Raw genomic sequence first — 21,131 nt, 5'->3', positions numbered from 1 at the left:
ATAATAAAAAGACTATAATCAATAAATTGGACTTTGGAATGTGTGAATGTACAAATATAATCTAATGCTATATATAAATGTAAATGGCAATAGAATCCATTCAAATAAACATTTTTAGATATGATTGAATAGATCTAAATTTTACAATTTCTTAAATGTTGAACAACCCTTTGTAATTTTACCAAGAATATAAGATCCACTCTAATGGTGATTAATTAGGTAACCTCTCAAAGTCTCAAATCTTGACACTAAAGGCATTGATTCAAAAAAGGAAAACAAATATGAAACTCCAATCTCTAAAAAAAAATAATAATAAAAAAGAGGGCGGGGGGATTTTGGACTATAGGGACGAAGAGGTAAATATTAAGTTCTCGGGTCTTATCGATTGTTTTTTATAAAATTTATTTTTGATATTAATAAATTCAAAACTATAAAAAAAATTGACAAAGAAGAAGAGAGGCAAGCATTGAATTCTTGGGTCAGCAGTGTTTATTGATTATTTTTTTTAAAGTAATTTTTTTAAAATATATTAAAAAAATATTTTTTTATTTTTTAAAATTTATTTTAAATATTAATACATCATTCAAAAACACTAAAATATTAATTTAAAATTAAAAAATAATTAATTTGTTTTTTTATATAAAAAAACAGGTTGAACGGGCAGTGACAAAATGGTAACTACCTCTCCTCCACCTCTCCGTCAGACGCACACAAAACCACCATATGATCAGACAGCTAATATTCAACCTCTTCAACCATTCTAAAATCTCAATGGCAGACATTTCACCTCATGTGAAAAGGACCCTTTCCATACTCTAACATTACCTCTCTTCTCTCCTTTGTATCATTTCTGTTGTTTTCTCTCTTCGCAACCTCTCTCTTTTTATAAAGAAAAAGGTTGCATTTTTATTTTAGCATGCATTCTTCTCTTTCTTGTTTGTTGGGATTTTGAAACTCAAAGATCGGATCGATAGTCATCTCATTTCGGCGACCCTACACATGATATCTCTCTCTTTCTCTTTGTTTTTCTAAATGGTCTCTCTTCTCTCTTTCTCTCTCTCACTCTCTCTCTCCCCGCCATTGTTAATACAGTTATGTTACAAACAGTCTGTTGTTCTTCTATACCCTTTTAAGTCAGTGTTTTCATTGCAGGTTTAACATGGACCTTTTGAAGACACACAGGGAGAGTGACTGATCTCTGAAAACACATAGCTTTCTTAGCAAAATCAAAGGTAAACTTAGGTGGTCTTTTGTTCCTTTTCAAAGGTGTTTCTTCGAGTGTTTTATTAAAGTTTGCGATTTTGGTTGACCAAAAGATGTCAATATCTCTTTGGATATGGAGATTAAAGGATTTCTTTGATTTGGTTGTGAGAGAAAACAAGAACAAGAAAAATTGTCCTTTTTTTACTTTCTTTTTCAGAGAGAGAGAAAAATTGAGATCTTGAAGCATCCTTCCACCTCATGCTTCCTTGCATTTCAAGGTGTCAATGAAGTAGGAGAGGCACTCACATTCAAAACTTATAGAAACAAATCAGTTTTCAAGAGATAAAGAGCAAGAGCTTGTAGGAGATTCATTGGCTATATCTCTATCTTCTTCTTCTTCTTCTTTTTATATATATATTGGTAAATAAATTACACCAAGTAGTTATTAGATAAATATTGTTTTCTGTTTCACTCTCCCTCTCTCTCTAGCTAGGCTTGAAGAAATATTATTAGCCCATCAGTTAACAGATGATTCAGTTTCCCTTTAATATCTTCATTATTACAGTTTCTTTTTCTTTCATTACAAGTTACTGTTTGATTGTCTATATCGTTTTTGACTCATCATGTATTATTATTTATTTCCTTTTATTGGTAAATGAAGCTTCTCTGAATCTCTTCACCTTTATCTTCGTGAATCCCAGATTTCCATGCCTTAATAAAACCTTTCCTTTATTACCTAGTGATTTGAACTTGTTTTCTTTAATGGGTTTTGATTAATTGTAGTTGTTGGAAGGAAGGGTAAATGTCTTCTTCCAACTCTCCATGTGCGGCATGCAAGTTCTTAAGGAGAAAATGCACGCAAGAATGTGTTTTCGCACCTTATTTTCCACCGGACCAGCCTCAAAAATTTGCAAGTGTCCATAAGGTATTTGGTGCTAGTAATGTTGCTAAACTTTTGAATGAGCTCAATGCTGCACAACGTGAAGATGCTGTTAATTCACTTGCCTATGAAGCTGAAGAACGGCTCCGTGATCCTGTTTATGGCTGTGTTGGGCTAATTTCAATTCTTCAACATAGACTGAAGCAACTCCAGAATGATCTTTATTGTGCTAAGAAAGAACTAGCTAATTATATAGGGCCTCAAGCAATGCTACCTATGGTGATGCAGCCACAACATATGGGTAATCCTTCTTCTTCAACTGTGATGCAACATAGTGTGATGCCAATGATGGGTATTCCTTCTGTTGGACAAATGGGGATGCGTGCAGAGGCTCATCAACATCAAAACCATCATGTCCATCCTCAGCAACTCTACGAGGCTCAACAGTTGGCTGCTGTGGTGGCTGCAAGAGAGCAGGAGATATTAAGGGCTTATGAGCAACAGCAACAACAGCACCATCAGCAAGAAATTGTGAGATTTAATGGTGGACTTGAGCCAGCTAATTCAGTTTCTGATACTGGGTATAATCAGATCAATCCCTCTGCTGCCATGCCATCCTCTTTGGCTCTAGGAACTTTTGACAACACTTTTCAGATTCAACCACAAGGAGAGCCCCATCCCAATCAGCTTCAGGCACAGGTTTTGCTTCAGCCACAACAAATCCAACAGCATCCAAAATCTGAAAGCGAGGAAGGTAGGAGGAGTACTGTTGGTCCTTCTTGTTGATGTTTTTGCGACACTGTGTACCTTTCTTGCTAGTTTCTTATGGCGATTTTCCAATCTAGCTAGGTATGGTTTCTTCACTTCCTCTATGTATTTAGGCCTGCACGTGTTTGTCTGAAAAAACAATCTTTGCATTTATGGATGGGTTCTCTAGTAAGTAATCTGGGTTGGTATCCTTTCACAAATAGGGTAATGTAGTTTGTTGGCAGTAGAAAGCCAAAGTTACTGTTGTTTTGTGGAGAGCAAAAGGGCTAGCTCGTTGAAAGAACTTATTGTCTTTTCATAGGCAGGGACATATCACCTTCATGGAATATAAGAAGCACGCACGCACGCACACACACATACATATTGTCTTTTCATAGGCAGGGACATATCCTTTCACATATATAATTGATTTTTTTCAACGAATAATAACAAAATTAAACAAATTAGTTTTTGATTAAATATTAAATTAGTTATAGAAGTATTATTCCTTAACACAAACTTCTACAATTATGAATATAATTCTTTTATAATTATGAATTGATCACTATGTATGTGCTTATTAGTCACATTTCCTTAAATATAATTCTTTTGAGAATTCATATCCAATAACTTTTAAATTCATTTTTTTATGAGAATTTTGTTGCAATATTATGCACTAACTGAAAATGAACTCAGGTCTACAAGGTCAGCAGGATAATGTTAATTATTAATGATGAATCCAAGGCATGTTTAAGTTTGTCATTTTCTTTTGGAAGGATTATGAAATGATTTTTGTAGTAATCATGCAAGGAAATTTAGTCCTCTTTTTTTTTTTTAATTAGTAAGAGACGTAAAAGTGGTAGATAGAAAGATTTTATGGAAATTTGGTGTGCTAATTCCATCAATGATCTTGACTTTTGTTTTGTAATTTTTCTTCAAAGACATTAGTCCCCTTGTTAATGGTTTTCTCATTTCTAATGAGTGGAAGACTACATTTGCTTTAGGAGAAACTTCAATTTAGTCTCAAAATGTTGATGAACATTACAGAAAGACAATAATCTTTAAGAAAACACTCAGGATCAAATTGATATAGTTTATTGGTCTTAGACTCAATTAAGAATGAGTACATAGGTTTCGAACTAAAATTAGGTTGTTCTTTTGTTTTATCCTGAAATCATGTTCCTTTTACCGGTTGACTAAGGTGCATTAATGTTTTCAAACAGTCTAGGTTACTCTAGTCTGCATCTAGCTTATTAACCAAACCATTCATGATGTGTACTCCCTAATTAAGTTGCGATCAACGTGACAGTTTTATTTCCATCTTTTGTTTTTTTGGCACAGACAGCAACATCAATTCATTGGTTTTAATTTCTATATGCTTTTTTATGCTTTTTTTCTTCTCTTGTGTGCGTGAATATATATATATATATATATTATTGATTATATTTTATAATGATGTTTTAGCTTTCCTTCCTCTTATTTTCCTCATGTCCATGCAGCTCTTATATAAATGCCGGACACAAGTGGATAGAAAGAAATACATAGAGAGAGGGAGGGGGAGTTTGACATCTAAAATCTCAAGGCAGCATTTTTTTTTATAAAAATTTTGGCCCCTGGAGAAGAAGACTTTCTGGAGAGACGCATCTTGAAATGAAGGATCTGTCTTGGTTTTCGAGTACAGCTTTCTTTTATCTGGCGTTTGGACTTAAATTAATGCAGAGAACGTTTATGTAAATCTGAAGCATGGGAAGCCTTCTTTGAAGCTTTTGTTTATTGCCCGTCCTTTATATTTTCGCTATCCCTTTCGTTTTAATTGTTAGAATCTCATGCTTCTAGTTCTCCTTTAGCATGCCCAATATTAGATCTTTACAGGTTGTATCTAGCCATATGATAAAAACTTAGTAAACTGTATTTTCTCAATGCTCTATTTTGGCTTCTTTTTTTTTTTAAATGAAGATAGATTGCGCAACGTTTGAATATTGTAACCATAATCAAATGATATAATTTAGAATGTGCAGTTTGGCATATTCAAATAGACTCAATTTGTTGGGAAATTAGAACCAAAATTCAACATGCATAATCATTATGAACAACCCAATTCAATGAAAAAAAAAAATTTCAAATAAGAATTCAAGATTTAATATGGTCAGGTTAAACAATACTAATTAAATCAATATGTTCATGAATATGATTGTAATTTTTATATTTAAAACCCAAAAGCTCCTTGTAAACCCTCTTCCCCACTTAAAAAAAAAGCCTCTAAACCCTTGTGTTTTTTACACTTTAACCATTCATCTTCTAACCTATTTATAATGGCCGGCTAAAAACACTTGGTGGGCGATGAAGGAACAAACTTGGTGACTAAACTAGGAGGCTACTCCACATTTCTTTATCTCCACCCTTTTTACTTGACCATTTCTTTAAGAAAAAATAAGTCATATCACCAACAAATGCCCACTTTGATGAATTTTAAACCTTTTAGAAGATTTAATGACTTTACTTGCTTGTGAATACCACAAAACCGAAAATAAAAGTATATGTTGATCTTTAGATTTACCAGCTACACATAACTTAAATCAACAAACAATTTTTAGCTTCAAAAACTAGAAGTAATCGTTGATCTTAAAATTTAATAGTTACATATGACCTAAATCAACATACAACCCTCAGCTTCACTTGATTTAAAAAACATGGCCAATGTCCATCAACAACTATCTCCGGTCAGCATTACACATTAACTTTAGAACACGACCTTTATTTATCCTCGCTTTATATCTATCCTCGCTTTTAGAAGGATCTTTCCCCCACACTCATCTAAAATCTAAAAATATTTAACTCCTTTCTTTTTACCATTCACTGAAAAGACTCATTTTAAGTAGTTGTCATCTCGTGTGCTTCATTCTAAACAACTATTTGAGGTCATTATCTTTCTAATCAAATAATATAAGCCATCATACTTTTCTCTTTCCATTAAGATTGTGGGACTTTCAAGACGCCACTTACAGGAGAATAATTATATCCTTTGAAGTCAAGCTGGCTCAACGATATCAAATTCTTACACATCTTTGAGACATAGGCCACATCACCCAAAGTATAGGCCATTACATCAAACATTTTGATTTTTACCATTCCGATAACCATAACATCACAATATGGCATACCATCAATAGGCACAGTGACAAACTTTCCTCCTTGGAACTCATCAAAATATTCCTTTTTGGAACACATATGTACAATCTAATATCCAATTATCATGAAACAAAGTGTTAATACCTTCAAATACTATGAGATCATCTTCATAATATTGTATCACTATCAAAGAATTCTCATCATCATCATCATTAAATTTATCCATCTTTTTTTTTTTTTTTATCTTAGGACAATCTCACTTGATGTAACCAAATTCTTTGCATATGTAACATTGAATGCCTTTTTTACCGGATCTAGACTCAAACTAACCACTTTGACATCCTTTTTTAGTCGATCATCCATTCTAATTCTCTCATCTGATCACCAATACAAACTTATATTCCTTTTCTTAATTTGACTATCTTTATATCTCATGAGATAAATGTGTAGCTTGTACTTGGTCTAAACTCATTATATCCTTATCATACAACATCGTTGTCGCTAGATTTTTAAATGAAACCAATAATAGATGTAAGAAGTAAACGGGCTTTATATTATTCCTCAATTTTGACATCAATTTTTCTCAATTAATCTAGTACGCTAATGAACACATCTAAATGCTCCATGATATTCTCATCTTCCTCTATTTTTAACTTGTAAAATTGCCACTTAAGATGTAACTTTTTGGTCAAACTTTTACCATATAAAGATTGTTCAACTTTTCCTTTATTGCAAGTGTCAAATCCTTCTCCATAACATTATTAATATTGTTATCAACAATATTATAGTGTTGAATCATGCACACATATATTAATTCTAATTCCTCCTCCTCTTCCTCTTTCATCTTCACTGACTTCTCATCTTTTCTTTTCAATAAAGCCAAGCTTTATTGAATAAGGATATCTTTAACTCTTTATTACAATAGAGTAAGACTTCCATTCCTATCAAATTGTTCTATGGTAAATTGCGGCTTGCCATTGTAGACATTATTTAAGATAAAAAAAACTAATTTTTCTAAAATCAAAGCTCTTATACTACTTTATTAGAAAATTAGGATTAAGATTCAACATATACCACCATAAACATTCGAACTCAAAGGTAAGATTAGGGATAACGATGGGTATAAACGAGTTAGGTTTTTTTATATACATACCTACCTATTATATATTACTTTGTCATTACTCTAAGGAAAAAAATAAGCCATATAACCAACACATTTTTGGCATTGTAAGCTATAATGGATTTAATAGGTGTTTGATTTACTAATGTACTATTTAAATTTTAGTTATAAGGAAATAAATCTCGTAATAAGACTTATAAATTAATTTTTTTCTTGACAATCCATTTAGAAGATATACATTTACTATATTATTTTTTAAAACATTTCACATATGTTATTGCAGAGTTTATTGGATTTTGTTCTGAGTTTTTTTTAAGCAAAACAATAAAGCACTAATTAATAGCATTATTCTTGTATTATGTATTGTCAATTTAGATATGATAAAGAAACATAATTTTTTGTATGTAATTTAAAGTAGAGATAAAAATTAACTAAATGAATAATCCATACTGTAGTTTTTAACTTGATACAATTTTATTTAAAATTCAATATATTTATTTAATGTATTATTTTCAGAATTATTAGTACTAATCATGATTAAGATCCTAATGTGTTTCTTTGTTTTAACAAACCCCCGGTATTCCTAAACTATTAGGGTAATATCAATTTTGTACCCTAACTATTTTGTTTTATATATTTATCCTCAAATTATTTTGATTTCTTAATTTAGAGTATTTTTGTTAAATACACTTAAAGAAAAATATTAAGTTTCTTATAAAATGGCTTTGCTTCTTAAAAATGAAATAAGAATACAATTTGGATGGAGATATTGATGAAAAGACTTAAAAATGGATGAAAATCCTTATTTGAGATTTTTAAAAAATATGAGAATAAAATTGATATAAAGAATAATTTTGTGGGAATATTGAGACTACTAATATTAAGAGTATATTTGTCAATTCCTTTTTATGTTATTCTCTAGTCTTGTGGGATAAACATTAATTGAACCGAATCTTTTAAAATACAAGCATCACTCTCTCTTTAAACTCATTTTTGTGCATGTATCTTCGCCTAGATTCTAACAATCTACTTATGATAGAAGTCTTTGTAGAGTTTGTTAGTGTTTTACCTAGATAGATACAAGTTTCATGATACATGTAAAATGTAATTCATATAGTTGATTGTCATAACTAATGTTTTCAATGGGTCAAGTCTAGAATATAATTACCAGATATAACCTTTTTGGTTGTTTAGTTTGAAGGGCGACCCAAATAAATTAGGATATTGGGATAAACTTATTAGATACAATTCATATAGCCATCTTGCTTAGTAAGTGGCCTAGAGGGGCTAAGGTTTTATGATAGACTTACCAGATATAATTTGTATGGCCATCTTATTTGATAAGTGACTTAGGCGGGCTAAGATTTTAATATAGACTTACCAGATGGAATTTGTATTGCTTTTTTTATTTGAAAAATGACTTAAATTGGACAAGGTTTAAATGTTGAATTACTAGATTCAACCCTTATAACCATTTTTTTCTGTAAGTGACCTGGATGTGATGAGTTTTTAAGATGAAGACCAAGTTAACATACATGGTGGTATAAGATTCTTGATCTTTCCAACAAACCTTCATTAAAGGATTAATATTTTAAGACAAAGATGAATATCAAAATTTTACTTTGTTAATGGGTTTTGAATTATTTGATTATGAAGGTATTATAGATCTATTAAATGGTGATATAGAGTTATCTTCGGGTTTATTTTAGGCACATCAGTTAGTCAAAATACAAATCAATGTAGAACAAGAAATTGTGTCATTTTCTTTTCTCGAAGAAAGCTGTGGATCTAACATTTGAATAAAAGGATGGATCACTCTAAAGCTTATAAATTTGAAAAAAAAAAGGTTCCATTTTTTTCACTTTTTTTTTAAATAATCTTTGGTTTTACAAATAGTGATTTTTTTTTCTTTATACTAAGGTGTTGTATTATTGAAAGACAATCTAGTTTTCTTGTACATGTTGGTACCTACTTTTAACCCAATAAAAAATAAGAAAAAAGAATCTAAAATACAAAAGGATATACATGAAAAAAGCTTAAAAGATTGCCCAAGTTGGCGGTGAAATACCAAAATGACAAGTGGAAAAGTTGGAAGACAAAAATGTATAAGATTGACAAAATTGGCAACCCAATTTTGATTGAAAAAAGGATCATTTGGTGAAAATATTTTTATTTAGGGTAAAGAAAATACAAATTTGGATAGGTAAGGACTCAATAAGATTTTCAGAAGGCGTAATTAATTTTATTAAGGACTTAATTGCAAGAAAAATTGATATTTGAAATCAATTTAGTCTTTAGTTGGAAGAAAATAAAGTCTAGAGTCGATTAACAATTCTAAAGAGTTAATTTGGTAAAATCAGGGGATTAATTGTATATATAATAAAGTTTGATGGGCAATTACGGACTTGATTGAAGAAATTCAAAACCAAGAACCAAACTGAAATAAAACTCATGATTATAGGGGTTGAAATTGACCAATCAAGGGTTAAAAAGAAGAAAATTAAAAGTTTGATAGTCAATTAAGGATCCATGAGCACAAATCAGAATCCAAGGACAAAGATGAAAATGACGCTAAACTTTAAGGTTGATAATTGAGTTTGACAGGGGTGAAATTACATGAAATTAAGAGTGTAGAAGGCAATTACAGGTGCAATTAAAAGCAATTAGAAGAATAGGAACTAAAATGAAGTATATGAGATCTCAAATTAAAAACCCTAATTTCTAAGTTTTAACCTAGACGACACGACGTTCAACCACTATTTAACTTTTTTTTCCTACAATTTTAACTGGTCAAGTAGGCATTTTCAGGCGAATGAATGTGGCGTTTTCAACTTTCTCTAGGGTTGTAACCACCATCATTCAACTAAAAAACACCAATTCTGCAAAGATTAGCCATTCAATTCAAACATTTACATCTCATTTTCTTCAACAAACTCAATAACATCTGGTCCCTAATTAACCATCACTTCATTTTCACATTTTAGACTGATTGAGTTGACACTTTCAAACGAATAAATGTGGAGCTAAATACCTCCGAATTAAATAAGGTTGGATCTAAACAAAATATGTGCACCACACCCCCTCTATCAAAATTAGGTGGTCTTCAACAATGATGACATTGGAGTTGCTCCGACGAAGCCTCGAAAGTGGTTAACTCAGTCATCGATATCTGTAATATTTATTTTACAAAACCACAAATCTTTTTCATGTGTTCACACTTCAAACCTTATTAGTGGGTTCTTATCAAATATTGACTATGTTTCTCTCAAGATCAAAAGGCTAGAAATAAGCTCCTTGGTCTCCAAGTTTGGGAAACCACCAAAACCTCCAAAAATCAAGTTTGTTACAAAACCACCATTGAAAAATCAGCATAGATACAGAGCTCACAGCTGTGAAATGTACTTTAGAACCTTTTTTTTTTTATTTTATCAAAGGGCTAAGCTTTGATCAATCTATGTTTGAACCCATCAAAAACCCTGGTAAAACTCTGTAAATACCTCCTGGAAAGTAAAAGGAAAAAGAGAGGAAAAACATGGAGACACACATTGTGAAAAGACCCTAATGTGAAGGTCTACGAGCCTAACATAGAGTATCTAACAAACTTTGAAAGGAAAAAATAATGAAAGGGAAAAAAGAAAAGAAAGGAGAAGAGAAGGAAAATAACATTTCATAGCCAGCAAGCTTGGAGAAGGTATAACCATGTAAAATTTCAAGGGTGGAGTCCATATAGCATGCCTATTCATGCTTTCTTAATGTTTAAACCTCTTCTGATATTGTTTGAGCTCATCTTGGATTTTTAGATTGATTTTAGTGCTAGAATAATCTGATATTTTTTGGCAGAGTTTATTTTGTTCTTGTTTTAGACATGTTTTAGATTGCTCAAGCTTTCCTTATGATAGTTTGTTCTAGTTTTGGTCAATAATGTGTTAGTGAGGTGTGCACTAAAAGAATGATTCATGGTTTTGATGCTTGTTTGATTATGTATTTTTAGCCCAATAACATATTAATGATATATTTGAGGTATTTTGATTGGTGTTTGAATTTGTTTTATAGTAAAACAATGAGTTGCTTTTGTTTGCGGGTTAAAGATTTTGGAAGCATGTTGATCAATTTAATGTTTTTTGCGCAAGTTCATGGTTTATACAAGTATTTTTTTTGGCATATATATGTTAAAAATGTCAAGTTCTGAATTCAAATAACATGAATATGTTTATTGTTTAGCTTTGATAGTTTTGAACTTTAAAACTTCATGCATGTTATTGACTTCATGCATGTTATTGATGATTTGATGTTATTTGTTAGTTCTTTGTATTCAATTATGCTTGGTTTTGGTAATGTGGTTTATGAGGACAAAAAACAATGTATTTAAAGGCTTAAAAGGCCAAATATGGGTTTTGGGATTGATTTTTCAATTTTTGGAAATTTCCTATATTTTGGATTCATGTTCTTTGCATGAACTTGACTTTAGCCTCTTCGTTTTTAGCTATTTTTAGTTAATTCGTGGCACAAACATGTTAGTTTGTTATATTTAGCAAATAATCTAGGGTTAAAACGCATCAATAACTCGTATTTATGCTTTTAGATTCTAGTTTTTTTTCGACTGCCCAAATACATTTCGATTAAACCATGGCTTTTGAGTGTTAATCGAAGATAATGGATGCTTGATTATTGATCCACATATGATTATGAACAAAACCTTATCTTTCATTACATAAAGACTTGCCTGATTTGTAATTTGTGTATACTGAGTTTCGGTTTGAATGTTCATCATGTTCTTCAAGTTCTTGGTGTTTGACTGTTTTTGTTAGAAAATTTTATGTTTTTGTATTTTTTTATATAGTTTTGATATGTTTTTGGTTTAGAAAACTTATGCTTCAATCATTTTTATAAGATTGTATTGGGAAAATAAAATGTTAAATTATGTTAAAAAATTGTAAAAATTAAGAAATAAAAACATTAATAACCTTATTCTTGTAGAATATTAACGAGGCAAATTATTTACTCTTGGATTCTATGACTAATACTAATAAAAAAAATATCTTATCTTATTTGACAATTATGTTATCATTAGGTATTCTTAAAATATTACTCTAATCATTATATTTGATGATAAATTAATTTCAGAATATAAAAAACAAAATAAAAAACAAACAAATAAAGAAAAAAAATACAGGAGCCTTTAAATTGATAAATCAAAGATTAGGTAGTATTTGGTAAGTATTCCGGAACAGAAAATATAAAAACAATTGAAACAGAAAATAAGACAAAACAAGAGATGAAACAAAATTATATTTGATAATAACATATAAAATAAAGTGAATATCTTTATATTCTATGTAGTTGATGGTGTATAAAATAAAATAAAATATTAAAAAATTTGTATTACCGAAACAACTTCAACATTGCTTCTGCATCATCTACATTATTATTATATTATTATTGTTGTTGTTGTTGTTATTGTTGTTGTTGCTGCTGCTACTGCAAATCTAAACTCATTGCTTTTTTTTTCTGTTCTGTTTTGATTTTGTGTGTGATAAAATTTATATTCTACATCTGTTCTTCAATCTCCAGATAGATTTTAATCTCTCTTCACTCCAAAATTTCACCACAAAAATATAAATACATAACTAATTTTCTAATATTTTGAGATCAACAATGCCAATTTTTCTTTATCAAAATTAAGTTTTTTTTTCCCTTTCCCAAACCCTTCAATTCAATCCTTAAATTAACCAAAAAAACTATACTTTATTATTCAATTCTCCATCTGAGTTTTCTTAATTGTGGCCGTTGGATTTGTTGACTTTCTGAGTCTGAATAGTTGATCAAAAGATGATGAGATTAGCGGGAATTTGATTTGGTTGCAGCCACGTCAATATTATTATTATTACAATAATATATATTGTCTCTCAATCCCAGACGTTGATATTGTTGAATCTTTTTGTTACTGCTTGGATTAAAAAATAATGGGATAATTTTGAAATTAGAATTTTTTATAGGAATATTCTAAGGATAAAAAATAATATATATTATCTTTGGATATATATATATTATCTGTATATGAAATTATATACAAAACAATTAACCTTGAAATACATATTTGTATGTTGCATGATAGAATTTCTTAAATAATCATGTACGTGACTTTTAGTCCCTGTATTTGTTTTTAATTTAAGAAAAAAAATAATTTTCCATAACATAATTTGCATACATTAGAATCAAAATATACTAATTTTATATGAATAGAAGCATGGTTGTTGTTTGTATTTCTTTGAGCATTATTTTAATATTTTGATTAAAAAAGAAATCAAATTTAGAATTTTAAAACTAAAAAAAAGAGGCATAGGCCAAGAACCTAAGCCCATGCTTACTTGGGCTTGGTTTAGATTAAGAAATTAATATTAATTTATTAATTGGTAATTGTTAATTTTAATATAATTTTATAATTGTTAATGTTAATTGTTGCTTGTGCGTTCTCGTGAATTTGTCTTGGATATTTCCAAGCAGCTATGATTTTCTCTTAGTAGATAACAACAAACCACTTTGAGTAAATTATAAATTAATCCCTTTAGTCTTGACAAAGAAATTAAATAGTTCATTTAGTTTCAAAAACTAATTAATTAATCTATTGAAAATAATCGACTATGATTAATTTAGTAGTATTATGATCCAAAAAAATATCTTCTTTTCTCATTAATGTTTCTCATTATAATGTTTTTATTTTATTTTTGAAAATAAAACATAAATAAATTGAAAACCAACATGAAATGGATGAAAGAATTAAATTATAAATGAATTTGAGAACATAAGGATTAAATTTTTAATTTATAAAACTATATATCAGGAGTACAAAAAACTTTAATTAAGCTATGTTTGATGCCTCATGCACTTAATTATTTATAATATTACAATCAACTTATCTAAGATTTAAACAAAAAAAACAATATGTTGATCTAATTTTTTAACAATAAACTAATAACAATATTACTCATTTGGCATATAACCTTTATCTTCGTGAATCCCAGATTTCCAAGCCTTAATAAAACGTTTTCCATGACCTAGCGATTTTAATGTCAAACTTGTATATTTAAAATGTAAAGATTTATTTACCAATAATATATATTATTATCAAAATTTTATATTTTTAAGAAAAATAATTAGATAATATATATATATATATATATCAATTAAAATTAATAATAGTATAATAATCCTAATTATAAAACTCGAATCAACTTGACGGGTTGTCCCAAGACCTGGACAACACAAGGCCTAAACCGGTCCAAATTTTTTAGAGAGAGAGAGAGAGAGAGAGGATTGACCCAACGTAACTAGGTTAAAAACTTGGGTCTACCCGCAATCTGATCAACTCAGGATAAAACCTGATAAAAAACTCATTGACCTTTTTTTTTGGAAAAATATTGGTCAAAACAACGTCGTTTTGATCCTTTTTTCAAAAAAAAAAAAAATTGGGGTTGACTCTCTTTACCTGTGACCAGAGCCTTGTCTTGGGTTAGATTTTAAAACTATGATAATGACATTTTATATTCTTACATGTTTTAGTTGGACAAATTTAGAATTAAGAATTTTTTACGATGATATTTTAAAAATAAAAATAAAAATATTATCTTTGGAGATATGTTTCATTTGCACCTTCTACTCTGGAACTGCCAAAATTGTTTCACGTACATATTTGTTTTTATCTCTTTATCTTTTTCTCTTCAACCAAATATATTTTTGTCTCCACTATCTCCGGGATAGTAACCAAACACTACTTAAGGTTTCAATGGTTCAAATCGATACTAGGTTCGAAGCCCATAGGGATCTTGATGGGACCAAATTTGGGGCACTAGAGTTTTGAACATCTAAGGAATTATACGGAACCATGTCCAGAGAGCATGAGGAGGAAATTTGGTGTTAGGCATCCTGAAATACACAAAAGCAGCAGAAAAAATAACTTTAAATTATTTTTTGGAGTCCCTAGAAACCCGTTAAACAATGTAGAGTTGTTTAGGGTTGGGGCAAAAATTACTTTAAGATCAGATATTCTTTCTATGATTTGATTAACTCTTCAAAGTTGAATTAACATAAAACATAAGCTGTCCAATTATTCGACCTTTAACAATAATATTTTATATGAACCACTATATTAGAAATATCTTAAAACCATTTTAAAAGAGAGTGGTTGTTATGCCTTTAATGCTAGATCTTTCTTTTATGTTTTCAAGTGTTTTTGTAACGTATGTGTTGTAACGTACTTCTCACCTCTTTTTTTTATCTTGTATATAAGACATAATATTTTATCAATAGAGAAACTTGATAACTGTATTAATTGCATATTATCAATTTTTCTTGAAATAATATCACATTTATTATTTCAAGATAGTTTTAGAAATTTATTTAATCAAATCTCTATTTTATTTTTCTAGGTCTAAAATTGTGATTCTCTGTAAATATTACATTCTAGTCCTTAATTTTTAAAACTTATTTACAATCAAGTCTCACTTGATTAAGCATTCTGGTTTAACTTTTTGCTAATGATTCTTTATGCGTGTGACCCATTAGGTTCTCTAATATGTTAATCACAATCCTAAATAAATTAAGATTAAATATATAAACAATTTAATTTATTATCAATTCAATAATTGATTGATTTATATTTGAATATCAAGTGCAGTGTCTAATAACATATCACGATCCCTAAAAAATCAAGAAAATCATAAGTGATTTGACTCAACCTTTTAGTATTTAGTTTCTCAATGTAATTATTATCCCTTCATCAAGAATATTCCGATTTGGACATTTGAGCATGAAATATGTATACTCTGTTGAATCATATTTATTCTAAACATTATAGTTATTGATTCTTTGATTAAAATTTAAAATTCTTTTCAAATCTCATTCTACTTAACGTTAAGATCTCATAATCAATACTATTTAAGAAATATATGAAATATTTTCTTTAATTTACCGAGAATGATAAAACCTCTCTCTATTATTTAAATACCTTCATATATTCATTTTACACCTAATATCTACCTATTTATAACTCTTTATCAAGGCAATATATAGTCAAAATTGAAGTATAGCATTTCATCTATAAAATAACTTAGTAATCTTAGCAATAACAAATATATTATAGAATGTGTCAGTTTTTTTAACGCAAAATCAAACACACTCTTAGCAATGGGCCAAATCTCACCTCAGTATTGTGGGATGTGTTAGTTCTTCTTATCTCATGTCACATTGCTTCATGGACTTGATGTTATATTGAGGCTATTACTGCCATTGATAGTGCCCCAAAGAAAAGAGAAGAGATATGTTTAATATTCCAACTTCCAAGCCAGGAAAACAGAAAGGATATGTCTTAATGCTTTGACATTAACAAGAAAAAAATAATTGAAGTTGCTAGCTACTACTACACACACACATACACATGAACATGGAAAGATTCCAACAAAAGTGCACCTATCATTTTGAGTCATTCAATGTTATGGGCAAAATCTTTGCGTGGGCTCACCATATCCTCTCAATGAGGTTCACAACTTTCTTTTTTATTATTATGAAATTGACAACTTTGATGCTTCTTCCAAATTGTCTTTGCATCAAAACCCTAGCTAGCTGTAAGAAGAAGTTGAATATATATATATATATATATACACACACAAAAAAAAAAAAGTAGAAACGGATAATTTAAACAACAAAACTCAATGGTTTGAGAGAAAAAAGAATGTGCTGAGCAGGTGAATATTTAAGAATATAAAGTGCCTCCCTTTTATGGTTTCTGGTCGATTATATATAAACAATTGAAGTTGGGGTAATTATCCGTTGTTATATGATTATTATTTTATTTTATTTTTGCTCTTAAAGATGGTAGGCCCAGGCCCAAGACTAGATTCTAAGAACCTTTTGTTCCTGGGTGTGCGCGCACGTGGTCGGTGTCTATTTTTTTATTTTTTTATTATTATTTTTGGTGGATGGAGATCATTGGTTTAGCAGGATGAAGGGACCTCTAGTGGTTCATGGTTTCTGAAATTAATGAAGTGATTGGCACTGCAGAGATAGATTAGGAAACTGCCTTTCGTTTGTCTGATGTTGAAAAGAGATAGATTAGGCAGTCACATGGTTACTGTTTTTTCCTGTCAAATTGTTGCTGTGTTTCTCGACATCGGATTCTGCTAAATGTCCTGGATGCCATATGACTAGAGAAAGGGGAAGGCAGAGATCTCTGATAGGATGCTTCTTTACACACCCTACTGATGATATTGATGCCAATATCCCCATGGATTCGAAGTCCGAGGGCCTGCGCACGGTGGTCTTGTTTCCCATCAACTAACAAGCTATTTGAGATTGAAAAAAATATAATAGCTATATGTTTCAAGTGTGAATGAAACTGAACAAACAAGTAATCACAAGGCAAATGAAACCTCAATCATGTGCTGAATAACAAATTGAAAAGGAAATTAATAGGCATCTGTAAATGAAAGCTGTAAGTTTTAAAAAAAATTTACGAAACTTCTTAGAATTCGTAAATATGAATTACAGAAATTCATGATGAACTCAACAGGAAGGGACATAGCCTATATTATCTGCCAAATTTCACCATGCCTCTAATGTTACTGTCTCAAGGTAAAAAAACACTCCAATTTTGAATCCTATCTTTGTAAACTTCATTATTCTGCTCATCTCTACAGACTACAACCCAATTCCCTATGTATATTTGTATCTGCAAAATTCATGGGATCAGAATCGGTTTGTCACACTATACATGAGCTTCTCCTGGTTTGTGAAGCGCACCATTCCAACTATGACTCTCTGATTTGTCATCGTCTTCTGCTTCCATGCTATCTCCTCCAGTATTAGAGGTAGCCTTGGCAGAGCCACTTGCATGGAGGGATCCTTTCGGAGAATTAGACTGTGAAATGTTACCTGTTGAAGGGTCCTTGCATTGATCTTGAGATGCTGGGGCTGCTGGGGATGCTGGGACTTTACGGAGATGAAGCCTGTATTTCTGCTCACACAAAATACCTCATGTTAGTTAGTACTCCATGAAAGAAAATAGCCAAGAAAATATGTTTGTTAATCACAAACTTACTTGCAAGTGGCTTTTAACTTCATCATTGGTGAGGCCATCCACTTGCATATGCTCTCTGATCTGTTTAGGAGTGGCCACTATATCACAGGAAAAACCAATTAGTTTGAGAGAAAGATAATCATAGTATAACAAGAAAATGATTTGCTAAGGAACAGAATCCAGCATACCGGCCTAAGAACAAGCAAGCCTCAGAATGCCATTTCATTTCTCATATTAGCAAATTTCACAAGTTAGAATTCACTCAAAATTGAAGTTTTCAAGCAAATCGATCTTTTGTTTATTTCCCATATTTTCAGAGACTCTTTAAGGACCAGCTACACCAGTCTAATTAAAAGTTCCTTGCAAAAATCCCTTTCTAGTGCAGCAGTTTGGAATGTTTTTCTTTAATTACAAGTGTAAAAAAGAGAGAATTTAGCAAGCATCTAACCTTGACAACCACCAAGTTGTTGAAGGGCATCAACAAAGCGCCGGTGAAGCTCTGGTGACCAGCACCGCCGCTGCTTCCTGTAAGCCTGCTGTTGTGATTTACTCAGTATCTTCGTTTGATTACTACAATTGTTGCTCTTTCGCGTCCAATTGCAGGAACTCAAATCAGGAACTGGAGTCATAGGAGAAAGTCCGGTAACTTGCGAAACAACCTCCTTTTCTTCCTTCCTTTTACTCCCTTCAAAACCAGAAAGAGCCTTGAAAGGCACAAAAGCCTCTCCCTTGTTGCTATGATCACCTAACTGAACTGGGTTCTCACAAGTAGACCTATCATCATCTTCTTCACTTTTCTAAAAAGGAAAAGCATGAAATCAAACCGATTCCCATCTTGCAAAATCCAAATAAATCTGCTACCTTTATTCCTCCAAATCAAGAAAATTTAAGAGAATTTGAATTACCTGTTTTGGTTCTGATTTCGAGTCTTGCTTTTTGCAATCCAAGTGGTTGTTAGTGTTCCAAAGCTGAACAGAACTCATCCAGTTCTTTTTATCATTCCCATCTTCATTGGAATTCCCTTTCAATGGTATCAAATCGTTCAATTCACTGCACTGCATTGCCTCCTCCTTTAATCTCGCAATAGCTACAAACCCCACAAAACCAAACAACAACAACAAAAAAAAACCCCATGAAATCAAAATCACATCTTTAAAAGCATAAAAGCACAAAATCAAAGATATACATACAAAAGCGAAAGCAAAAAAAAAAACAAAAAATACCTTCATTCAAGAGAAGCATGCAAAGAGGGAGTTCACGTTTAAAAGCATCAATCTTTCTCCGTTCATCTTCTAATCTCTCGACATAATCATAAAGCTTTGTTAACTTTTGGCTTCCATCTTTAACCATCGAAACCTCTTTAAGACATTCATTTATTGTTTTTGGTTCACAAACCAAACTCAAGTCCAAGCTAAGCTCCATCGTTTTAGCTTTGTTTCACCCAGATTCTCTCTATTAAAACCCTCTAACATGACCAAGAAAATGAATAACAAAAATGAGAGATAACCCATGTCCTTATATAGACAAGGGGCAAAAATTCAGATTCAAAGACGCCAAGATTCGGTTACTCACTCACCTACGGGTAGTCGCATAAATTTGAGTCAACTCGGTTGACTCGGTGGCCTTGTAGAGGAAAAACTAGGTGAATTGTATTTTTGTCTTTATAGATTCAGTAATGATTCAATTTTACCCTCACGGTCTATAATTTCCCATCGTTACGATTTTCATATTTTTTATTATCCTTTTTTCTTCATAAATTCGTATGATACATATAATCTCTTACTGTCTGAAAGGTAGAAAATTGTAATTGTGTGCCATTTCTGCAAAGGTTTACTTCAATAATTCTCAGACAGCTAGATCATACGTGGCTAAGTTCTTAACATTCTATGTGAAATTCATGATAATGTTAACGTTGATGCTTAGGTTCTACAAGAAAATTCATGGTGGCTACGTTGCTTTATATATATATATATATATATATAAAACTTTCAAAGACCAATTTAGAACTTGTTTTATATTGTATTAATGATTGTTTTTTAAAATATTTTTCATGAGTAAATACATCGAAATAATATATTTTTTTTATTTTTTAAAATTCATTTCTGACATCAACACATCAAAATAATCTGAAAATATAAAAAAAATTGATTTGAAGCGAAAAAAATAAAAATTTTAATTTTTTTAAAATATTTTTAAAATATAAAAACAAACAAATTCATAAAAAAAAGGTCACGAAATACTATTTGGAAATTATAAGGATAACATTGAAAAACTTTGCACTAAGAATAGAAGCAATATTTAAGAGGAGAGTGACGAGTGGATACGAGTTTGGTGATTTATGGAATTGAGAATCTTCAAACGCGGCGACTTGTGGTCACTAATTAATTAGCATTTCTATATGGTAAAGGGAAATTTATTAGAAAATGAAAAGGAATTATTTTGGTATGGTGTGTGCTCTATAAGATTCATTATGTTGGGTGGGGTGAGGGGAGGTGAGGTTAAGGTATCTTTGAAAAAAAGAAAAAACATAAAGTCGCTTTAGGTAAGAAATTTATTGTTGTTTGTGTTTTCCAAAGTTGTCCTTCTATTTTAAAAAAAATACAAACAATTTACTTGTTTTAATTATTATTATTATTATTTTATTAACGTGGATGTCCAGGTCAGATTGCGTGCATCTCGACTAATCTCACGGGCCCTGAAGTTAACAATCATGTAAGCCTCCAGTGGCCATCATATTAACAACCACAGGGCTCAAACCTGAGACTATAGGGGAAACAAATTCCTTGGTCCCAAGTTCTTATCACTAGATCATTTACTATATGATTTATTATTATTATTATGATTATGTATGGATTTCTAAAATTAATATTATAATGCTCTCTCCAAGAAACAAATGATATATCTAATGTGTGGTCGATGAAAAAAAATTATAATTATTCTATATTTTCATTTTTCTAAGGTTTTATAGCCTTTTATTGTCA

The 21,131-nt window shown here is 30.6% G+C and overlaps 2 protein-coding genes across 3 annotated transcripts; one reads left to right on the top strand and one right to left on the bottom strand.

Moving 5' to 3' along the window:
• Positions 1-754: 754 nt before the first annotated feature.
• On the top strand, positions 755-4,755 carry LOC7483132 (LOB domain-containing protein 36). Of its 2 annotated transcripts, XM_052454360.1 has the most exons (4): positions 755-1,035; positions 1,153-1,232; positions 1,987-2,837; positions 4,330-4,755. In XM_052454360.1, exons 3-4 carry the CDS (start codon positions 2,006-2,008, stop codon positions 4,338-4,340), a joined length of 843 nt encoding a protein of 280 aa, XP_052310320.1. In that variant the 5' UTR covers positions 755-1,035; positions 1,153-1,232; positions 1,987-2,005; the 3' UTR covers positions 4,341-4,755. The 2 variants fall into 2 exon arrangements, with proteins under 2 accessions (XP_052310320.1, XP_052310319.1); XM_052454359.1 differs by lacking the exon at positions 4,330-4,755 and having other exon boundaries at positions 756-1,035; positions 1,987-2,930.
• Positions 4,756-17,551: 12,796 nt separating this feature from the next.
• Positions 17,552-19,652, bottom strand: LOC7483133 (transcription factor HHO5). The gene is made up of 5 exons (XM_002310707.4): positions 19,374-19,652; positions 19,056-19,237; positions 18,599-18,947; positions 18,172-18,248; positions 17,552-18,087 (listed from the first exon to the last, which is right to left on the bottom strand). The coding sequence occupies exons 1-5, from the start codon at positions 19,570-19,572 to the stop codon at positions 17,839-17,841; spliced, it is 1,056 nt and encodes a 351-aa protein (XP_002310743.1). The 5' UTR covers positions 19,573-19,652; the 3' UTR covers positions 17,552-17,838.
• Positions 19,653-21,131: the final 1,479 nt, after the last annotated feature.

Source organism: Populus trichocarpa, chromosome 7 (genome assembly GCF_000002775.5).
Source record: "Populus trichocarpa isolate Nisqually-1 chromosome 7, P.trichocarpa_v4.1, whole genome shotgun sequence".
NCBI lineage: Eukaryota > Viridiplantae > Streptophyta > Magnoliopsida > Malpighiales > Salicaceae > Populus > Populus trichocarpa.
Note: the sequence above shows the minus strand (reverse complement) of the source record. Positions and strands in the feature narration are given on the sequence as shown.

Bases quoted from the DNA above. Each gene is read 5' to 3' on its own strand.
- LOC7483132 (XM_052454359.1), top strand. From the start codon at position 2,006: ATGTCTTCTTCCAACTCTCCATGTGCGGCATGCAAGTTCTTAAGGAGA.
- LOC7483133 (XM_002310707.4), bottom strand. From the start codon at position 19,572: ATGGAGCTTAGCTTGGACTTGAGTTTGGTTTGTGAACCAAAAACAATA. The intron at 18,948-19,055 runs GTAATTCAAATT...TTTCCTTTTTAG, and splicing joins CGAAATCAGAACCAAAACAG to AAAAGTGAAGAAGATGATGA. The intron at 18,249-18,598 runs GTTAGATGCTTG...CCTGTGATATAG, and splicing joins ACAACTTGGTGGTTGTCAAG to TGGCCACTCCTAAACAGATC.